Source organism: Scyliorhinus torazame, chromosome 19 (assembly GCF_047496885.1).
Source record: "Scyliorhinus torazame isolate Kashiwa2021f chromosome 19, sScyTor2.1, whole genome shotgun sequence".
NCBI classification, from domain to species: domain Eukaryota; kingdom Metazoa; phylum Chordata; class Chondrichthyes; order Carcharhiniformes; family Scyliorhinidae; genus Scyliorhinus; species Scyliorhinus torazame.
Genome location: NC_092725.1, coordinates 62,125,828 through 62,149,046, shown reverse-complemented (window position 1 = coordinate 62,149,046; position 23,219 = coordinate 62,125,828). Strand labels below are relative to the sequence as shown.

Sequence of the window (23,219 nt, the reverse complement as noted above, 5' to 3'; positions counted from 1 at the left end):
AAGTTTATAGTCGCCGCACAAGTGAACTGTGGCATCTGGCTTCATTACAGGTACAATTGGTGCTGCCCAGTCAGCGAAACGGACGGGCCTGGTAATACCCAAAGTTTCCAAATGAGTGAGCTCCCTTTCTACCTTCTCGAGCAAGGCATAAGGCACCGGGCGCGCCCGGAAATAGTGCGGCGTGGCTCCTGGTTCGACTTGGATACGGGCTACGGCCCCTTTTATTTTCCCCAAAACCGGGCTGGAATACATCTGGGTATCGTCCTAGCACCTCAGTCAACCCTCCAGAAACTGTTTGGAGGATGTGCTGCCACTGCAGCCGCAAATGGCACAACCAGTCCCGACCCAACAGGCTGGACCCATGGCCGCGCACCACGATAAGTGGGAAACGCCCCTCCTGGCGTCCATAAACAACAGGGCTCATCGTAGTTCCTGCAATGTCCAATGGTTCCCCCGTGTAGGTGGCCAACCTGGCCTGTGTGTCGGTTAATGTAAGGGCCTGTATACCCTGCTTGATGCGGTCGAATGTCCTCTGGGCGATCACGGAGACTGCTGCGCCAGTGTCCAACTCGATCTCAAGCGGGTGACCGTTGACCCGTACTGTCACCTTAATGGGGGCCACACGGGGAGCTGCCACACAATGCAGCTGCAGGCAGTCGTCCTCCGTCTCCATGTCCTAGGAGTAGTCACCGCAGGTTCATCCACATGGAAGGTACGGGTCTGGGCTGGTCCCAATTTCGGTCGGAACGACAGCGCCTCTGACGCCCCCAGGACCGGCGTCCGCGGCGGGGTCGGCGCCTACAAGTCTGACATGGACATGGCTCCTCATCCATTGGTTCTGGTGAAGGCTCCCTTCGGGGAGGAATGTCCGACGGCCTATGGTGTCGATCCAGAAGTCGCCTCGCCCAAGGTACCGCAGGAGTGCGGGGGGACATTTTCGGACAAAAGGGGTTGCGGCCCAAGGTATGCACTTCCATTCCCTGTATCTCCTGCACTCCTCGTTCTGCACTCTCTTGGGACTGGGTCTGTTTAGCACAGGGCTAAATCCCTGGCTTTGAAAGCAGACCGAGGCAGGCCAGCAGCACGGTTCGATTCCCATAACAGCCTCCCCGAACAGGAGCCGGAATGTGGTGACTAGGGGCTTTTCAAAGTAACTTCATTTGAAGCCTACTTGTGACAATAAGCGATTTTCATTTCATTTAATTTCATTTCCATAGTATTTGAATGGCCTGTTGAAAAGTCAATGTTGGCTGAGCTAACAACTTTCTCTGGGTGGCCGCATTGTTAATACCGCAAACCAAACGGTCGCGTAACATTTCTGATAAGGTTTCACCATAGTCACAGTGGTCCGCAATCCTGCGTAGCCTGGATAGAAAGTCGGCAAGGGATTCTCCAGGGGTCCTCTCAGTGGTATTAAACCGGTAACGTTGGACTATCATGGACGGGGTTGGGTTAAAATGCTGCCCCACTAAATTCACAAGTTCATCAAACGTTTTGGTGTCCGGCGCAGTTGGGTACGTAAGGCTCCTAATCACCCCAAACGTATGCGGGCCGCAGGCGGTGAGCAATATGACCACCTGGCGCTCGTTTTCGGTGATATTGTTTGCCCGGAAATAGTAACGCATCCGTTGTGCATATTGGTTCCAGCTTTCCAGCGCAGCATCAAAAACATCCAAACGTCCGTACAGAGGCATGGTGTAATCGAAAACAACTTCCAACCTGTATCCAACAAAAATCCAGGGAGGTGGCTTCAGCAGTGTAGACAGCTATTCACTTTAACCCTCGTCGCCAGTTTTAAGAGGGCCACGAATATTCCAGCATGAGTTTCAAGGATACAAAGAAATAACATTTATTTACAATAACATATATATACAACAGCAGCAACCTCGCTTGCTGTTTACTCCTTCCTGCTGGTTCCAAACTGGCCAGCTTTATTTATACAGGGAGTCTGCTAATGATTTCTCCGCCCCCCTCATTGGGGAAGCTCATACTCCCACAGGATTGTGGGATTGTCATTAGTTCCCAGCCAATGGTAAGCAGGCAGGTTATAACAGTGTCCAAGTTTGCAGACGACACGAAGATGAGTGGTAAAGCAAAAAGTGCAGTGGATATCGGAAGTCTGCAGAGGGATTTGGATAGGTTAAGTAAATGGGCTCGGGTCTGGCAGATGGAATACAATGTTGACAAATGTGAAGTTATCCATTATGGTAGGAATAACAGCAAAAGGGATTATTATTTAAATGATAAAATATTAAAACATGCTGCTGTGCAGAGAGACCTGGGTGTACTCGTGCATAAGTCGCAAAAAGTTGGTTTACTGGTGCAACAGGTGATTAAGACGGCAAATGGACTTATGTCCTTCATTGCTAGAGGGATGGAGTTTAAGACTAGGGGGGTTATGCTGCAATTGTATAAGGTGTTAGTGAGGCCACACCTTGAGTATTGTGTTCAGTTTTGGTCTCCTTACCTGAGAAAGGACGTACTGGCGCTGGAGGGTGTGCAGAGGAGATTCCCTTAGTTAATCCCAGATCTGAAGGGGTTGGATTACGAGGAGAGGTTGAGTAGACTGGGACTGTACTCATTGGAATTTAGAAGGATGAGGGGGGATCTTATAGAAACATACAAAATGATGAAGGGAATAGATAGGATAGATGCGGGCAGGTTGTTTCCACTGGCGGGTGAAAGCAGAACTAGGGGGCATAGCCTCAAAATATGGGGAAGTAGATTTAGGACTGAGTTTAGGAGGAACCACTTCACCCAAAGGGGTGTGAATCTATGGAATTCCTTGCCCAGTGAAGCAGTTGCGGCTCCTTCATTAAATGTTTTTAAGATAAAGGTAGATAGTTTTTTGAAGAATAAAGGGATTAAGGGTTATGGTATTCGGTCCGGAAAGTGGAGCTGAGTCCACAAAAGATCAGCCATGCTCTCATTGAATGGCGGAGCAGACTCGAGGGGCCAGATGGCCTACTCCTGCTCCTAGCTCTTATGTTCTTATGTAACCCCATCTCGGGGTAATTTAGCATGGCCAATACACCTAACTTGCACATCTTTGGACTGCGGGAGGAAACAGGAGCGCCCAGAGGAAACCCACGCAGACACGGGGAGAATGTGCAAACTCCACACAGAGAGTCACTCTGGGAATTGAACCCGGATGCCTGGTGCTGTCAGGCAGCAGTGCTAATCCCTGCGCTGCCCTGTTGAATAACTTCCTGATTTAGTTGTTCTTTTATCTCATTGGATTTAGCCTTTTGAAGTTATGTATCTGAATGAAATGAAATGAATGAAAATCGCTTATTGTCACAAATGAAATTACTGTGAAAAGCCCCTAGTCACCACATTCCGCCGCGTGTTCGGGGAGGCTGGCGCCCAGTCTTTGGCATTCCTTAAATCAGGTTACACTTGATCATTTTCTGTTCATTGTCCTCAGGAACACTGCAATTCCTATTTCATATCCAGCCTGGAACTCAGATATACAGACCTCATGACTAACCTAATTTAAAATGTATTTTTCTAATTTATATGATGCAATGTAAACATGTGGCCCCATGTTCGTGATTGGGAGAGAACAGGAGGATGTGTAAAAAAACTTTTTTTTACAAGAAATTAAGTCTTTCCTTTATATAGTAGTTAATGTTTTCTCAGAAACATTGCAAAGCACTTTAAATATGATTTTGTACTTTTATTAGTGTTGTCTAACCAGTCAGGGTCTTGCTTTGGTAGAGGGGATTGGGGTGGGCTGGTTAAGGAGGATGATTTTGATTTGGTTTGATTTAGTATTGTTTCTTGCATGCTGTACAGGCAATGCATACTGTATATAGGTAAGGAAGGAGAAATTACAGAATGTAATGTTACAGTCATAATGAGGGTGTTGAGAAAAGATCAGCTTAATACAAGGTAGGGTCCATTCAAAAGTCTGATGGCAGCTGGGAAGAAGCTGTTCTTGAATCGGATGTTACGTGACCTCAAACTTTTGTATCTTTTTCCTGACGGAAGAAGGTGGAAGAGAGTATGTCCGGGATGCGTGGGGTCCTTAATTATGCTGGTTGCCTTTCTGAGGCAGCAGGAATTATAGACAGAGTCAATGGATGCGAGGCTGGTTTGTGTGATGGACTGAGCTACATTCAAGACCTTTTGTAGTTTCCTGCGGTCTTGAATCCAAGCTTGTGAATGTAATGACGAGGACATAGGGAATCTGCCATCCCCATGTTTCTTCTTTTAATATAAATAGCCTATATTGTTGGCAGCTTGGGTTGGATTTTATGGGGGGCTGTATTCCCCATCTGGCCCAACTTAAAAAGTCAGCAGGGAGCCTGACTGCCAAATAGTCGACTGCCCCTTATCCATTTTACACTGGTAACAGGGTAAGTGCGAGACCTCAGCACCCATCGGGAGAGGAGGTCCCCGCCTTCAAGAGCTGTCGGTCAATCAAAACCGGCCGACAACTCCATAGTCCCAGCGGCACCAGGTTCGAGCTGTGGCCACTGCTGGGACTACAGGAAGTCCCTGAAGAAGAGAAGGCTATGCAGCCGGATTTAAGTAAATCCGGATTATCGGCGGGGCCTAACTGGCAGACATTAGCGATGAGGGGTTGTGGGCCGGATTTGAGGGCCCAGGGAGGGGAGTAGACAAAAGGAGGTGATGATGAGAGACGTTTTTATTTCACATTTCCAGCATTCTCAGAGAACTGCTTTAAAGTTGATATAAAATTACCTTGAGCCAACCAAATCAGGTTTTCCTCTTAAATAAAAATTAAAGCGTAGATTACGGAACTCTGGCAAAATGTTCCAACTATGTTTCAGCATCTTTGCAGTGAATGGTTTCTGTGTTACTATCAGCCCAGAAAGTTGGCTGAATGTCCATATATGCGTCACCATGGCATAATGTCATTCTCTCCACCAGTTAATTCAAATGTCACCACCCTGTTGCACTAGGTGGAAATGGCATCTTGGACTTTCTACTGCTTCAAATTAATCACTAAATTCAAAGCGATGAATAAAAAATATACAGTTGTGCTGCACTATAACGCATTTGGATTCGGCTCGTAGGTGGCAATGCATATCATTGTGTATTGAATGACTCTTCCCATAGAGATCATGAAACAAGGGGCTTTCACAGCATAATGTACGGGGGTGTTCCATCTGAAGGAGGCTGCTAAAAGGTTTTTTTTCCCAGAATAAGGCAGGCTTAAGTAAGTAATGAATACACTGATAGCACAGCTGTACTGAAGCAGGCAGGGATAAATGGTGGATATGCCAGCTGTGAGTTAAGGGTTGAACGAGAGTTGAAGTAAATCAGTTTGGAATGAACTTGATATATCAAGTAATCAATTAAAATTTGGCAGATGGCCATAATGTTTGATAGGGCAACAGTCCAAAAGTTGAGTTTTGTGAAGAATGCAGTAATGTGCTGTCTTTCTGTAGCGCGGGATAGCAAAGTCAGTAGCATAGAAACATTCAACTCTTCTTTTCTTTTTCTTTGTTTTAAATAATCATGAACTCTACCCAAAGCGTGCTTGAAAGAACATTTTCATTAACAATTTTAAAAAGTGTAAGTTCGTTTGTGTGCTACAACACAGCAAAGTTATTCCGTGTCATATGGTGACGTTATCCAGTTGCCCCCCACAAGTCCCGAAAGACGTGCTGTTAGATAATTTGGACATTCTAAATTCTCCCTCTGTGTATCCGAACAGGCGGCGGAGTGTGGCGACTAGGGGATATTTCACAGTAGCTTCACTGCAGTGTTAGTGTAAGCCTACTTGTGACAATAATAAAGATTATTATTATTCTGTGGCAGTCACTGGACATTGGAAAGGTATCAGTGGATTGGGAATTGGTCAACCTTCCGAATGTGTGCGAACGGTATAGTTACACCAGTTTACCAACTCTGCTAGGAAGTGCTCCTAGGGGCCGCACGGCGGCGCAGTGGTTCACACTGCTGCCTCACGGCGCCGAGCACCCGGGATGGATCCCGGACCCGGGTCACTGTGTAGCGCACAATGACTCACGAGAGACGAGAAGTGATGAAGTCGATCCAGGCTTTATTAAGCGATGCTTGTCCCCAGCAGCTCAGCAACAGAATGAAACTGCGGGGAGAAGCTTGGGTTCTTATACTCCGCCTTCAGGGCAGAGCCAGGAGTCGGCAGCCAACCAGGACACGGGATCTGTCAGCCAATAGCATCTCGGCTTCACAGTCCCACATGACCCCTAATACATACCACCACACACTGTCTATGTGCAATTTGCACATTCTCCCCTTGGCTGCGTGCATCTCAACACCCCACCCTCCCCAACCCAAAGATGTGCAGGATAGCTAGATTGAGCATGCTAAATGATTAATTCCTTAAAAAACACCTTAATTCGGAAGAAGAGAATTGGATACTCTAAATTTAAAAAAAAAATGAAGTGCTCCTGGAGGTTTGATCACATGACATTCTGATCAAATGATCCCTGCTTCAGCGTTCACTTTATAAAGGTTGTAGCTGGACCCTTGTTCATGGTTTTCCCATCCCAGAAACATGGGGCTGGATTCTCCAATTTTGGGGCAATGGGAATGGGCCAGGAAAACTGGCGCCAAAAGGCCACCGATTTCCCGTTTTGCTGGGGGCTAGCAGGACGGCAGCGTAGAGCACCCAGCTCCAGCTGCCGATATGCCCCGGAGAATTGCCGGGTCATGGCGGACGTGAAATAGTCCCCCCCTTTGGCCGGCACGCACGCCCCAACCACTCCACCACAATGCTCCCAGCCCCGAATAATGTCCCCTCTACCGTGGATCGGCCCTCCCCTGACTGTGACGGAGCTGGACTGAGTCCGCAGTCGCCACGCCGAGTTCCCAACGGATGAGACCACACGTGTCCCGCGCCGTCGGGAACTCGGCCGGTCAGGGGCGGAGCATCGGGGGGCGGGCCTCAGGCACATTTAACAGTGCAGTACTCCTTCAGTACTGCAAGGAGGAGACATGCTCAACCTATGTCGACAAGGTGGTACAGCACCGGGACCTGGGTTCAATTCCAGTTTGTGTGGAGTTTGTACGTTCTCCCCATGTCTGCGTGGGTGTCCTCCAGGTGCTCCCATTTCCACCCACAGTCCAAAGATGTTCAGGTTAGATCAGTGATTTTTAAAGTCACGGTGGGTCGACGGAGGGCCATTGGTCGCGGCATTCCCCATCGCGGGAAGAAGTGCCAACGACCTCGACTGGCTTTTACAAATGCTGGCCGTGATTGACTTTCAGAATTCTGGCCTTCCCGCGCATGTGTGCAGCCTCAGCAGTGTGGAGGCCCGGAGCCCAGCGAGGCAGGCCGCCTCCTCCTGACGTCAGCGCCCTGACCCAGGAGCAGATTCTTTAAAAAAATCGATGGAGACTTCTCTCCCAAAGCTGTGGCAGAGAGCAAGTCACGCGCCCTGTAAACTAATGTCATGTGCTCTGGGCATGAGAGAGATTCCCCCATTTTGTAACTGCAAGTGCTGGCATGAGCTCCAGGACATGGGTTGCAAAGGTTGGCCGGTTGGTAAAAATGGATCCTGGGCAAAAAGTTTGAAAAACACTGGGTTTAGATGGATTGGCCAGGCTAAATTGCTTCTTAAGAACATAAGAATTAGGAACAGGAGTAGGCCATCTGGCCCCTCGAGCCTGATCCGCCATTTAATGAGATCATGGCTGACCTTTTGTGGACTCAACTCCACTCTCCGGCCCGTACACCATATCCCCGAATCCCTTTATTCTTTAGAAAGGCATCTATCTTTTTCTTAAAAACGTTTAAAGAAGGAGCCTCAACTGCTTCACTGGGCAAGGAATTCCAGAGATTCACAACCCTTTGGGTGAAGAAGTTCCTCCTACATTCCGTCCTAAATCTACCTCCCCTTATTTTGAGGCTATGCCCCCTAGTTCTGCTTTCCCCGACCAGTGGAAACAACCTGCCCGCATCTATCCTATCTATTCCCTTCATAATTTTATATGTCTCAATAAGATCCCCCCGCATCCTTCTAAACTCCAATGAGTACAGTCCCAGTCTACTCAACCTCTCGTCATAATCTAATCCCCTCAACTCTGGGATCAAACTAGTGAGTCTCCTCTGCACTCCCTCCAGTGCCAATATGTCCTTTCTCAGGTAAGGAGACCAAAACTGAACACAATACTCCAGATGCGGCCTCGCCAACACCTTATACAATTGCAGCATAACCTCCCTAGTCTTGAACTCCATCCCTCTAGCAATGAAAGACAAAACTCGATTAGCCTTCTTAATCACCTGTTGCACCTGCACACCAACTTTTTGGATTCGTGCACTAGCACACCCAGGTCCCTCTGCACAGCAGCATGTTTTAACATCTTACCGTTTAAATAATAATCCATTCTGCTGTTATTCCTCCCAAAATGGATAGCCTCACACTTGGCAACATTGAATTCCATCTGCCAGACCCTAGCCCATTCACCTAACCTATCCAAATCCTTCTGCAGACTTCCGGTATCCTCTGCACTTTTTGCTTTACCGCTCATCTTAGTGTCGTCTGCAAATGTCTTAAGTGTCCAAAGATGTGTAGGTTAGGTGGGGTTATGGGGATGGAGCGGGGATGTGGGCCTAGGTAGGATGCTCTTTTTGAAGGTCGATGCAGACTCGATGGGCCTTCTTCTGCACTGTAGGAATTTTATGGGTACGTGCTTCCTCTCTGAAGTCAGTGTGCTGGGTCAAAAGATACAAATATATTTCTAGAACTGCTAACTTTCTGTTATCAATCTCTCCAAACCTGAAGCTTGAAGGAGATCTTGCCATAATGGCCCCTTTAGGCTTCATGTAAAAGTGATTCTATCCTAGTGTGTGGGTTTTTTTTGCTTGTTGAGGGTTGCTATTATGCTTCCCATGCATATTCTACACTCTTCTTTTTGGTTTATGTGAAGCTAAGGTCATGTTTACGTATTCCAACAACCAATTTTTGTACACATTTAGTGGTATTTTTCGGCTTCAATTTATCGTGACAGCAAAGTAAACAAAAGATTACATTTTCCTTAGTTTGCACTTTTAGTTCTCTAACTGTTACACTGCTGTTTCACAGCAGTGTTTGTCTGTATTAACCTAATCTCAAAATCCTTATGTTAGGATCTTGAGGACGGACAGACCAGTTTAAATGGTGAGAGAATTTCTTGCATGTTTGAGGCTAATCAAATATCATAGTCGATTAATATGTTTTCATCCAGTGCCAAATTGATAAACAAATCTGAAGACATGAAACAGTGTGTCACCACAGTCATGTAGCAATATCATTTGGTTGATTTACCTTGTGCACGAAATGGAAAACACCTCTAAAAATGTGTATTTGTAGGTACTGATATGATATAATAAAAGAATGTTCAATAGATATGAAATAGATTAAGTGATTTATCAAGTGCCAAACTGAATGACCTCCAGGATGTTAATTATGCTTAATTGTTTGCAGATAGTGGTTAACTGAGGATTCACTTGCCTCCTTACACAGAGACTTAAACTGTGGTTGTTGGTTTAGGAGGTCCGCGCTTGTACTTTGGCTCTGTGTAAATAAATGCTTATAAAATTTCTTAAAGATAGATTTGCCAAATCTTTCACCAGTTGGTTTTGTGGATGAAAACTCTGGTCCGGTTGCAAAGGGTGTATCTAATGTTGTCAGCAGTTCTTTGCACCCTTGTTGAACTGGGAAACGATAAGTATTTTACAAAGTAAATTAACCTGTGTTCTTTCCATTTAATCAGTGGCTTGTGATACTACTAGATTCAGAAAAATTGATACATTGTATACAATGGAATGAGTGCAGCAATTCCTTCATATATACTCCCCCAACGTGTCTTCATATGGAGAAAGAAAAATTGAGCCGAATGCTATAGTTTTACGAGATGTAGGTCACAGTGAATCACGGCTCTGTGTTTAGATTAAGAATCGAATTGGAACTCAAGTTAAATGTTCAGTTCCATTGCCAAGTAATTGATAAAATGAAACAAACTCTACCAAAATTAGATTTTGAGCCATATTTATTGAGCCTTTTGGAAGAAATTGCTGATTAAGAGTGTACATTGAATGTAGTAGGTCTACTGATGTGTCTGCATACAGATGGTAGGACCTTGTGTTCAGTCCGATATATCTAAGTTAACTAGTCTCAGTAGGGGCAGTGGGTGGAGGTCAGACTTTCCGTGCATATCCAGCATCTCATCGCCACCACATGCTGATGTCGAGGCCACACTGCTGAGGAAGAGCCCTCTCCCCCACCTCCTGAAGGAATATGCATTTGCAAAAAAGAAGGTCTGAAAGGAAAAGAAGTGTTTTTTTGTTGAGCTTCACCTTGAGCAGCACCATAATGCAGGACTGTTCCCGGGAATGTTCACCAAGACAAGTATCAGCTGCTGCTGGAGGCCGTCAACTTGGTGAAAGCCACTCTTTGGTTGTTGCTTTTTCAGTGTAAGGATATGCCTGTGATGTAGTGTTGCAGACTGGCACACCCCAAGGTCCAGGAGTACATACTGACCAATGTATTGAAGTTTGGTGCAGCGGCTGCAAAGTGGGAAATACTATAGTTTCGGACCTTCCTGCTGAGATGCTGTATATAATAATAATAATATTAGCTTATTGTCACAAGTAGGCTTCAATGAAGTTACTGTGAAAAGTCCCCAGTCACCACATTCCGGCGCCTGTTCGGGGAGGCTGGTATGGGAGTATGAACCCGCGCTGCTGGCATTGTTCTGCATTGCAAGCCAGCTATTTAGCCCACTCTGCTAAACAGCCCCTATCTCCCTGACTCTAAGTAGCAGGTAATCTTTATGTGCTCTATATGTTGATGAAATCTGCACTGTAAGCAGGAGTAGGCATCCCAGAGTGCCACCGAAATTAGGAAGATTTTCTTGGACTGCAGCAGCTCACCCTCACCTTCATGAGGGATAGGTAATAATAATAAATAATGTTTTATTGTCACAAGTATGAAGTTACTGTGAAAACCCCGAGTCGCAACATTCCCGGCGCCTGTTCGGGCAAGCTGGTATGGGAATTGAACCCACGCTGCTGGCCTTGTTCTGCTCACCAACCAGCTGTCCAGCCCACTGAGCTAAACCAGTCCTTCAAATACTGGCCCAGCCAACGACGCTTGCATCCCACTAACAAATATTTTTAAAATGCTCAAGTCTGAGTCCCTTGGGATTGAGGGTGAAAATTAGAACAATACTGAGGGAAGAGATTACAAACTTTGCTGAGGACAAAGGCATCAAAATTGGGGGTGTGGAGGCAGAGCAAATTAACAGCTATGATGGTGAGTGAAGGCCAAAGGTGAGGCAGACAGAAGTTCGAATGTGTAGCTGAAAATAATTTGTGGCAGAGGCTTTTCCTGTAAGTGATGCAGAATGAAGTGTGGTTGGAAGAGGGCTGTGGCTGGTGAGGGATAGTAGGACTGAGTCAGCGATGGCCTGGTCAATGATTGAGGCCATGGGATATGGCAGGGGTGGGGGGGGGAACAGTTGCGAATATGGTAAAGAGTGATGTTTATCCCTGTCCTTTCTGGTAATAATCTCCTTGTAGTTTTTAAATGCTGACTAATTACAGATCAGTTCTAGATTCTGCTACTGGATTTCTGTTCTGACTTAGCAAAGTCTTTATAAAAAAATAATTATTTATGGGATGTGGGCACATTGGCTAGGCCATCATTTGTTGCCCATCCCTAATTGCTCTTGAAAAGGTGGTGGCGAGCTGCCTTCTTGAATCGTTGCAGTCCCTGTAGTGTGTGTACACCACAGTGCTGTTAGGGAGGGAGTACCAGGATTTTGACCGAGCGATAGCGAAGGAATGGCGATATGTTTCCATGTCAGGATGGTGAGTGACTTGGAGGGGAACTTCCAGGTATCTGCTGAGTTTGTCCTTCTAGATGGTAATGGTTGTGGGTTTGGAAGGTGCTGCTTGAGGAGCCTTGGTGAGTTCTTGCTGTGTATTTTGTAGATGGTACGCACGGCTGCGACTATTTAACTGTGATGGAGAGAGTAAATGTTTGTGGAAGGGGTAGCAATAAATGGGCTGCTTTGTTCTGGATGGTGTTAAACTTCTTCAGTGTGTTGGAGCTGTACTCATCCAGTCAGACAGAGAGTAATCCATCAGATTTCTGACTTATGCCTTGTAGATGGTGGTGAGGCTTTTGGGAGTCAGGAAGTGAGTTACTCGCCGCAGGATTCCTAGCCTCTGACCTACTCTTGTTAGCCCAGCGTTTATATAGCTAGTCCAGTCAGTTTCTGGTAACCCCAGAATGGTACCAGTAGCTGACTGATGCACCTATTTAACTGACTGCTTTGCAGAATTGGCTGTTTGTCCAAACAGTGCCAAGTGAGGAAAAATAAACCCCTGTGTATTGAAGGGGCAGATGGTCAGGGAGAAGTATGAGTGTCCATGAAGAACCTTGGTGGTTTCAATGTGAACTTGTACCACACAGTAGCATAACATGAACACAGCATCATGCCTTCTCTAGCCCTGTGATGCTTATCATCTTGTGCAGGAATACTATGACAATGCAAAGGCTGCACGGTGGCACAGTGGTTAGCACTGCTGCCTCACATCGCCAGGGACCCAGTTTAATTCCAACCTTTGGTGACTGCCTGTGTCAAGTTTGCACTTTCTCCCCGTGTCTGCATGTGTTCCCCCCCCCCCCCCCCCCCCCCCCCCCCGCTTCCCTCCCCACCCCCCCACCACAGTCCAAAGATGTGCAGGCTAGATGGGTTGGTCATTCTAAGTTGACCCTTGGTGTCCAAAATGTCAGGCGTGGTTATGGGGATAGGGCGGGGGATTGGGGTGTTCTTTCAGAGGGTTGATGTAGATACGATGATCCAGATGGCCTCCTTCTGCACTGTAGGGATTCTATGATTGGATTTTATGATTCAAAGAGAAACCAAAGATGCGCAGGTTTGGTGGATTGGCAATGATCAATACGTAGGGTTACGGGGATGGGGCGGGGGAGTGGTCATAGGTAGAGTGCTCTTTCGGAAGGTCGGGGCGGACTCCTTCTGCACTGCAGAGATTCTATGGATTTTAACAGGAAAACATTTTTGGGGGGGGGCTGAATCTCAAGTCTTGTAACTTTTGTGTGTTCATATGGTTTTGTTGAAGGGCGATGTTGGGGATCAAAGAATAATATATGTGAATATCCTATTTTAGACTAGAAAAATGGTTTCTTTTAATGTTATCTGAGCCTCTGCTACAGTTGAATTGATATCTGACCAGTGCGTTTATTCAAAGAGTTTTATTGACCTCATGTGCTGCACTACATTTGAGAGGGGTTTCTGAGAATGTGCACTTGGGAATATGTTCGTAATTCCTGTGTAAATACATTTCTTTCTGACTAACATTCACTTTAATCTGTTTAAATGCTACCTTTTAGGATTTTAGGCAGTTTAGCACTGATCTTTATTTGTTTTGGTTGACTTTAAGTTGGACAAAGGCATGAGTGAGCAATTTAATCTTTATATTGTTTCTTGCCAGTATGACAAAGGCAATGAGGGAGAAAGCAGAACAATATCCAACTTAGCACTGAGCACAAAGGAATGCAGTGTCATGGTTTGTTTGAAAACCTGCAGTATAATTGGACAGCCTGAACCAGGGCCTGTTGTGTTCTGAGCTGACATATGGGTATGACTATGATGACTATGTACCAAGACACCTGGGCTGCTAGTGGGAGTAGAACCAAAATATTGTGAGACATCAAGTGACGGGCTGGAGGGCGGAAAGACTGGTGACATCATCACAAGCTTACCTTTGAAGTCTGCTGAAGAATTCTTCAGAACAAAACTGTCCCAGCTGTAACTGAAAGCTTGAGGTTACGGATTTTAAGTGGTGCCAAACTCATTTCACCTTATCTGGAGCTTGTGCGACCATATCCTTTATTAAGGGAATGTTAGGATTAATCAATATGGTCAGAATAAATTAGCATTTTTTTCCCCCTCTTATTGAACATGGGTACATACATATCATATATAGGTGTGTCTATTAGTTATGAGAACCTGTTGAGAACATTTGCTCTGAATTGGGTTTGATAACATTTGGATTTTGCCCAAATCATATTTTGAAGGTGTTTGCTAATAGGTAGGATACAGCAACTAGTAAGATCAATTAGTAAGTATTAATTTTGAATGTTTGTTTTAATATAATTGTTAATTGCAAGTTATTTGAAAATTTTAAACTCAATATCATCTCCAATATAAATAGTCAACAACAACAAAACCTCCACAGGCTTTGTGTGTATCTTACAAAGTATTTGTTGCATTTTTAACTTCATCATAGTGATTGGAGCCAAATGTCACTTTGGGTGATGGGAGTTCAATACAGTGGAATGTAACGTCTTTTACTGTTTTGGTCATAGAGGAGATTATAAACACAAGGCTGTACTTCAGCTACAGTGAATGAGCTGGAATCCAGGCTCATTGTCCTATATCATGTCTTATTTTCCGACTCGCATTCCTGTCAGTTTGGCCTGTGCTCCACAAGTACAGCTTTTCTAATGTTCCCCAATGCAGCCTTTAATGATTTCAAGCGGAATTTTCCGGTCATTGGCAATCACTCCTCCTGCCGGCATACATCCCCGCCTATAAGTTTCCCAGTGATGAGGGTTGGTTTCAATGGGAAATCCCATTGAAAAGCGACGGGAATATAGAAACCCACTGCTAGTGAATGGCGCGCTGCCGAGAAACACGCGGCTTGGGGATCGGAGAATCCCGCCCTTGATTTCCCATCGGCCGCAATCCCATTGCGGTAAACATCTTGCGTTAATATGTTACGTTTCTGCACGTGTTGTGGTGGAGAAAAATGATGATGTTTGTCTCTTAAACAGAATTGTTCACCATTTTGATTAAACAACATGCTTGGTGTTAAGTCCTTGTTTTTATTACCTGTGACAGGTCGGCACCTTTCATACGCGGGATGGACAATATTTTTTGGAACCTCTCCTGAAACCAGATGGAGGTCAATATGAAGATGAACACAATAAACTGCACCTCATATATCAGCATGGAGCACTGAATAATAATGGCTTAGGGAAAAAGTCTCATCCGTGTGCAACCTCTGGTAGGTGGGAAGGCTTCACTTTCTTTTTAAGGATGCTTTGCTGAAATGTTCATACTTCTCTTTCTTCAGTATCGGTGCACTGACCGAGTGAGGGTGATACTTAGTCAACTGCACCTTTTGGAGTTGTTCTAGGCAAGTCTGGAATCATCTGCACTCTGCATCCATTCTTGTGCACAGCCAGCAGAGTTGTTTCATCGTGATTAGGAGTGGAAACCCTGGCCTCTATTCTGCTTCCTGACTCTGGAACATTAAAGTTAGCTTTTCTTGGTCGATTTCATCTTTTCCTTGAATCCTCCCACCACTCTCTCTCCCCCCCCCTCCCCCCACCCGCCCCCTCCCACTAGCTATGATTAGTCACTTAGTTACTGGAAATACTTGAGACCCCCAGTCAGTTTGGCATAGATACCCTGCTGGAATCATTGAGAGTACATACGAACCTGTGGAATAGGAGCAAAAGCAGGCCATTCAGGGTGGCAAGGTGGCACAATGGTTAGCACTGCTGTCTCACACCGTCGAGGACCCGTGTTCGATCCCGGCCCCGGGTCGCTGTCCGCGTGGAGTTTGCACTTTCTGCTTGGTCTCACCTCCACAATGCAAATATGTGCAGGGTAGGTGAATTGGCCACACTGAATTGCCCCTTCATTGGACACATATTTAAAAAAAAGTAGGTCATTCGTTTTCTGTGCCCCACTTCAAATGTGTATTAGCCAACATTTTTAGATGTTTCCATCATGCATGGAGGCAAGACTGGGCCTATGATAATTATAAAGAAACAACTGGCCTGATCATGTAACCCTACCTGAATGTCACATCAGTCTGTAACCTCTTGGATTATTAAGTGTTTAATCCTGTGTCCCATTCTGTGCCTTGGCACAAGAAAAAGAATGTTTAAGCGAAAGACATAAGTTATCACCAATGGTTTTACAGGTAGTTTGGACGCAAGTTAATTTTCTCTCCATCAAAAGATCATAAGACCACTTTGAATTTGAAAGGCCTTTCAAGTTGTAATCAACCGACAGATTAAACTGAGCAAATACAGATTATTTATATAGGTTATTTGTTGACTTTGGGTTTGGAATTACTTTACAAATGATGAGTTATGGATTTTAATACATGTACTCTTTTGACGATGACCAAACATTTACCGACAAGACCTGAATTTGCAACCTGAAAAAGTGTTTGAAACCTCGAGCCTTTGAGATTACAATAGAATGTAACTTTTACTTTAGTACAGGAAGGTTAAAACATTTTGAGGTAGCAGATCACTCATTTCGAATTGCCACATGTTGTATTTTATTTACGAGTCGCTCGAACAATCCTCTTCATGTTTGAACAGAGTGTTTAAGATCTTTACATCAGGCGTGTGGATAAAATAAATATCTGCAATTGATTGACACAGAATTTTCTTTGGTTATTTTTCACGTTTGGCAGGAAAAGGATTTTTGAAGGAATTTTAGACATTTTCCTGGGAATTAAACATTTACCAGTTTTGATTCAACCGTACCTATAAAATCCAGTACAGGCATGATGGGCCAAATGGCTTCCTTCTGTGTTGTAAGTACCTATGAACCTTTTGCGATTAGCACAAAGTGGCCCGTTTGCCATGTGTGAGACACAGTGCAAAGATACCGACTGCCACACTGATTAAACACGTGAATGGGAAATTTGTGCTCATGGTCAAGCTAAACTGAGACTTCTGGGGGATGAGGCAGTGACAGGACTATCGGCAAGTTTTTGGCGATGACCAAAGACCCTTCCAACTGTCTGGAAAGGAGGAAGACATGGGAAGTGGGGGTCCAGTGGTTGAACGAAATTGGAAGAAACTTGGAAAAGAATTAATGCCATTGAGTGAGTTGCCAAATAAACAATTGTATTTAATCACTGAGCTGGAGGTGCAACTGGACTGAAGCAGGATCAAAGACTTCAGATTTTAAGTGCAGCTGAGGAGAAAGTCCTGCAATGTTTCCTCTCGGGCACGGCAGAGTGTGGGAAAATAGTGTAACAGATTCTGGTAAGTGTCTCATTTTTGATATTGTGGAATAATGTTACTTTTTTGAATTCAAGAGATACAGTACATGCAAGTGTTTGCGATATAAACCGTGACGATGTTTATCAATATACAGTTCTGTCCATCTCTGAAGGATAAAAAAAATTAACAAAGTGGTACAATGCCACCTTTGGGGGTATTTTCTTCAGTTTAGAGAGACTTCTTATGCTTCTGGTTGACCCAATGTCACTTAATTGTACGCGGCTGGTATTCCAATGTTCGAGTTGCGAGAACCACATTCATCGCCAACACTGGTTAACTTCCAAACACAAGCTCAGGGAAATAGACCAAACCAACTATGCCAATCTATAACTGGAGAAGTCCATTGGAGAGAGCAACCCTTCGAGTTGAGAAGTGTCTGTTCAGCTCTCAGGGAAAGAGTGTTACTGTAGCTCCAGTAAATTTGCTGTGTGATAGAGCACTTCCAAGTCTCAAAGGACATTGAGCATTCAGGCTTTGATTTGCATTGGGTGCTAGGCTCCAATATCATTCAAGCATCAAAAGTGTCTTTTGCAGATTACTTTGGTAACCCATTGGGACTTGGGAGATGGGATTTGCATTTTTCAGAACCAGTTTCACAGCCCACCTGGTTTACGAAATCTGAGGGGAGTCAGACTGGTTTCAGTGATTCGGATGGCCAGGTTGAGATATCGGAGTTAAGGGGCGTCATTCTCCGACCCCCCGCCGGGTCGGAGAATGGCCGTTGGCCGCCGTGAATCCCGCCCCCGCCCCCGCCGAAGTCTCCGAAGGGAGAAAAGTCGGCGGGGCGTTAATGGCGCCGCTGCCGCGGAGAATGTCACGGGTCTGCGCAAGGCAGCCGATTTTCGGCCTGCCGATATTCTCCCTTCCGGATGGGCCGAAGTCCCGTCGACGTGATGACCGTTCACGTCGACGTGAATCAAACCTCCTTTTCATCGGCGTGACCCGGTGCTCCAGGCTCACGCCGACCAGCGAGGAGGTGAGTGACGGCCTGGGGGGTTGGCTCTGGGCAGGAAATGGCGTGGCCGCAGACTGATTGCCTGAGGAGAGGTGTGTCTCGGCTTGTGTGTGTGTGCGGCGGGGGGGGGGGGGGGGGGGGGTGGTTAGAGTAGGCTGGGCTCCGGGGGAGTGCCGGGAGGGGGTCCGTGCCGGGGTGGAGGTTGGGGGTTGGGGAGGGGGTCCGTGCCGGGGTGGAGGTTGGGGGTTGGGGAGGGGGTCCGTGCCGGGGTGGAGGTTGGGGAGGGGGTCCGTGCCGGGTGGAGGTTGGGGAGGGGGTCCGTGCCGGGGTGGAGGTTGGGGAGGGGGTCCGTGCCGGGGTGGAGGTTGGGGAGGGGGTCCGTGCCGGGGTGGAGGTTGGGGAGGGTGTCCGTGCCGGGGTGGAGGTTGGGGAGGGGGTCCGTGCCGGGGTGGAGGTTGGGGAGGGGGTCCGTGCCGGGGTGGAGGTTGGGGGTTGGGGAGGGGGTCTGTGCCGGGGTGGAGGTTGGGGGTTGGGGAGGGGGTCCGTGCCGGGGTGGAGGTTGGGGGGGGGGGGGTCCGTGCCGGGGTGGGTGATGGGAGGGCAAATGAGTTGGTCCACCTGGCCAGGTGCCAGCCTCCAACAGTTGGACCCATGCGGTCCATGCCACCTGGCTGGGGGGAGGAGGGGATATGGGCAATGATGACATGTCGTCGTTCCCCTCCCCCCCACCAGGTCGTCATGTTTTCAGATCATCCAGCGATGTTGGCCGCCGTGGTGGCAGCCGCTCATGTCTATGTTGCCCTGGATGAGGAGGAGGAGGAGGAGGAGGAGGAGGAGCGTGCCAGAGAGGCGGCGCAGGCTGCCGCAGAGGGGCAGGCGGCAGCCGCCCAGGCTGGAGGGACACCTGACCGACAGGACGAGGAGGGGGAGGAGGACGTCGCGGCCCCACGGCAACAGAGGCACCCGAGGGCGCCCCGTGTGTACCGGCCCCGGCAGTCATACCAGGACCTCACGGACCGGGAATGCAGGAGGAGACTCCGGATGAGCCGGGAAACCGTGGCACACATCTGCCACCTGCTGGCACACCTGTCACCGCGTGGCACTGGCGGGGGACACCCTCTCCCCGTGTCCGTCAAGGTTACGGTGGCCCTGAACTTTTATGCAACGGGGTCATTCCAGGCACCGAGTGGGGACCTGTCCGGCATATCGCAGACATCGGTGCACCGGTGCATCCGGGCAGTGACAGATGCCCTTTATGCCATGGCGCACCGCTACATCCGCTTCCCCGTGGACCGGGCCAGCCAAGATGCCCGGGCCGTGGGCTTCTCTGCCATTGCCGGGTTCCCCATGGTCCATGGCGCGATCGATGGGATGCACGTCGCCGTGCGGCCACCTGCAGATAACAGGGCCGTGTTCACTAATAGGAAGGGGACCTATTCGATGAACGTACAGGTGGTCTGCGACCACCGCATGATGATCCTGCACGTCTGCGCCCGTCACCCAGGCAGTGTACACGACTCATTCGTGTTGTCGCGGTCATCCATCCCCGGCATGTACGAGGGACGCCATCCCCGGCTGAGGGGCTGGTTGCTGGGCGACAGGGGCTACCCATTGCGATCGTGGCTGATGACGCCTATACGGAGGCCACGCAATGAGGCGGAGAACCGCTACAATGATGCCCATGTAGCGACAAGGGGAGTGATCGAGAGGTGCTTTGGCGTGCTGAAGATGCGTTTCAGGTGCCTGGACCTCTCTGGGGGCGCCCTCCAGTATCGGTCAGATAGGGTCGGCCGCATCATTGTGGTGTGCTGCGTCCTGCACAACATAGCCCAGCAGAGGGGCGATGTGCCGCAGGCAGAGGAGGGCGGAGTGGAGGAGCAGCAGGAAGAGGCCCAGTCCTCCCCAGATGAGGGGGATGGGGGCAATGGTCAGGGCAGACGGGGTAGACACAGACGGGTGGCTGTCCACCGTTACCGGCTGGCCCAGCGGGCACGGGACAGACTGATAGACGCCCGCTTCACTGACTAGATGGGCGTGGGAATCGGGTAGTATGGCCACAGACCGCACACCATGACAACAGCCGACCACCCACACCCCCCACCCATCCACCCACCCAGCACCCTCACCCCCCTCCCCAACCCCACACACCCCACCCGCATGCACACCACCCCCCCACTCCCAATTGCCGATCCACCGGCGGCACAACTGGCCGGGCTCACCCCGTTGCGGGTGGACGCGTGTCTATCGCAGGCCATGGAGAATGATGACAACCCGCCTCCGATGAGCTCCTGGCTCTACATCGTTGGACTATGTCTGACCCATGGCCACAGTACCACCATCCACCCGGACCATCCCTGCATGCGGCTGTGACACTGCAGCGCACGGTCCCGTCCTCTGCCCGGGGGATGTTGATGGCGGCCCAGGGGGAAGGGGGCAGACTCACCTGGGGCTGAGGTAAGACCACCCCTCACACACACACTTGCGCTCAACGTACATGACACCCCCGCACACATTGGACAGAGCACAAAGGCAGCTTCGGTAGGTGTAACATTGACTTTAATAACCAAAGGAGTTCATGCATGTGCCCTAGCGCCTAAAACTCATCTGTGCCCTGCACCCGTGCCAACTTACTCAGTGTCTAATTGTTTGGCCTTACGGGCCCTTTGACTACGTCTACGTGGTTCCCCAGACGGTACAGCAGAACTGGAGGTGGACTCCTGTGATTCCTGCCCTCTGACACTGGATCCCTTTGGCGGCCGTTTCCTGGGGCGTCCTGGCCTAGATGGGCCAGGCTGCGGCCCGGGCGACTGGGATGGCGAGCTGCCAGCCTGTCCTGCCCGTTGCCCACCCGATGCACCTGGGACGGAAGGGGGGGAGTCCGAGGTGTCGCGGTGTACCGGGACCTCCCCTACAGAGGGAGCCGGGACGGACCACACCACCTCCTCCCTCGGGGTGCCCGATGGCCCCCAGGCCTCTACATGGGTGGGGGATGCGAACGGACTGGCCATCCGACGCGCCCCCGACATCTGGCGCTGCCAGTCCTGGAGGCCCGTGCTGGTATCGACAGGGGTCTGCAGGTTTGCAGCCATGGAGCCCAGGGGGTTGTCGAACCCTGTCTGCGACAGTGCGACGCCAGCTCGCACATGGCCACTGGCGCCGATGCCCTCAGCGATGGCCTGCTGAGACTGGGCCATGGCCTGCAGAGACTGGGCCATGGCCTGCAGAGACTGGGCTATGGCCTGCTGAGACTGGGCCATGGCCTGCTGAGACTGGGCTATGGCGTTGAGCGCCTCTGCCATCTGGCGCTGGCACTGGCTCATGGCCTCCTGTGAGAGGGCAGCCATTTCCTGGGCCACAGACGCCGCCTGCACGGAAGGCCCCAGGCCTCGCAAACCGTTCCCCATGTCTGACACCGTCGCACCCATTGCCTCCACCGCGGACGCCACCCGTGCGGTGTCAGCCTGGGTGGCACGCATGACCGGGACCACTCCCAGCTCCTGGACGCGGGTGGACTCCTCCACCTGCGACCGCAGCCGCCGCAAGCCACCCGTCACCCTATTCGCTCGTCTCCGTGTCGGTGGTTGCATCGGATCTATGTGTGGGTGTGGTAACTGCAGGAACCCGGGATCCATCTGGGCGGCAGATGTTCGCTTGGCCTGGGCTGCCCTCCGACCGCCCGGTCCCTCTGCTGCTCCTACCTCCACCTGCTGTACCGGGACGGCTGTGTTGTGCGCACCAGTGAGTGTACCAGACGCCTCATCACTAAAGTGCCCAACCGTGGTGAGTGTTTCTGCGATGGTGGAGGGTGTTGGTGACAGCAGTGGCGTTGTGTCGTGCTCTTCGTCCCACTCTGAGTCCATGGCACTTTGGGGTGGGGGTTCGTCTCCACCCATCCACTCTGAGTCACTGTCCGGTATTTCGTCTTCCCGGGTAGGGGTGTCCTGGGTAGTGCTGTCCCGGGTAGTGCTGTCCCGGGTAGTGCTGTCCCGGGTAGTGCTGTCCCGGGTAGTGCTGTCCCGGGTAGTGGTGTCCCGGGTAGTGGTGTCCCGGGTAGGGGTGTCCTGGATAGTGGTGTCTTGGGTAGTGGTGTCCTGGATAGTGGTGTCCTGGAAAGTGGTGTCCTGGGTAGTGGTGTCCTGGCTCGGATGTGACGGGGGCCTGTGGCTGCCCCCCTCATCGCTGGGTGGTCGCTCCCGCATGTGACGGGGGTGTCGTCTCCCTGTTGCTCCAGGTCTCTCCGTCTCCCGTGGTCTCCGAGGGGCATCCTGCGGGCGTCGCATGCTGGAGGGTTCGGGTCTCTCCGTCTCCCGTGGTCTCCGACGGGCATCCTGCGGGCGTCGCATGCTGGAGGGTTCGGGTCTCTCCGTCTCCCGTGGTCTCCGAGGGGCATCCTGCGGGCGTCGCATGCTGGAGGGTGCGGGTCTCTCCGTCTCCCGTGGTCTCCGAGGGGCATCCTGCGGGCGGTCTGCATCTGCGGGGATGGGTGCCTGGACGTTTGGTCCTGCGATACACAGTGAAGCATGCATGGTTAGACATCAGGCAGTGATCAGGTGATACGGGAGAGGGGGATATAGGGGAGGGGGGATATGGGGACGGGCTGTTGGTGGCTCACTTGCTCGTGGGGCCCCGACCTCTGCATCAGCAACGTCCCGGTCCTCAGGTCCGCCAGCCAGTTCCAGGGCCCTTTCCTCGTGTACGGTCAGTGGCCTCTCATCAGCGGGCCCTCCTCCAGTCCTCACATGCTCCCTATTGTTGTGTGCGCGCTTCTCCTGGGGGGGGGGGGGAGGGGTGGTGGCAGGTGTAAAAGGCAACAGTGTTAGGCAGGTATATAAATGCACGCCATCGGTTGCGCGTGCATTGCAGAGGTTAAGGTTAGGGCTGGATTCACTTGGGGATATGGGGGATATGGGGGAGGGGGGATATGGGGGATATGGGGGAGGGGGGAATGTGGGGGATATGGTGGAGGGGGGATATGGGGGATATGGGGGAGGGGGGATATGTGGGAGGGGGATATGGGGGAGGGGGGATATGGGGAATATGGGGGAGGGGGGATATGGGGGAGGGGGGATATGGGGAATATGGGGGAGGGGGGATATGGGGGATATGGGGGAGGGGGGATATGGGGGAGGGGGGAATATGGGGGATATGGGGGAGAGGGGATATGGGGGAGGGGGGAATATGGGGGATATGGGGGA

General features: G+C 49.8%; 1 protein-coding gene across 2 annotated transcripts in view; it reads left to right on the top strand.

Moving 5' to 3' along the window:
- Positions 1–23,219, top strand: part of LOC140396161 (A disintegrin and metalloproteinase with thrombospondin motifs 20) — a 529,969-nt gene that overhangs the window by 14,645 nt on the left and 492,105 nt on the right. For both annotated transcript variants that reach the window (XM_072484409.1, XM_072484408.1), the window contains exon 3: positions 14,875–15,040. In XM_072484409.1, coding sequence (XP_072340510.1) covers positions 14,875–15,040 — 166 coding nt within the window. The remainder of the gene's footprint in view (positions 1–14,874; positions 15,041–23,219) is intronic.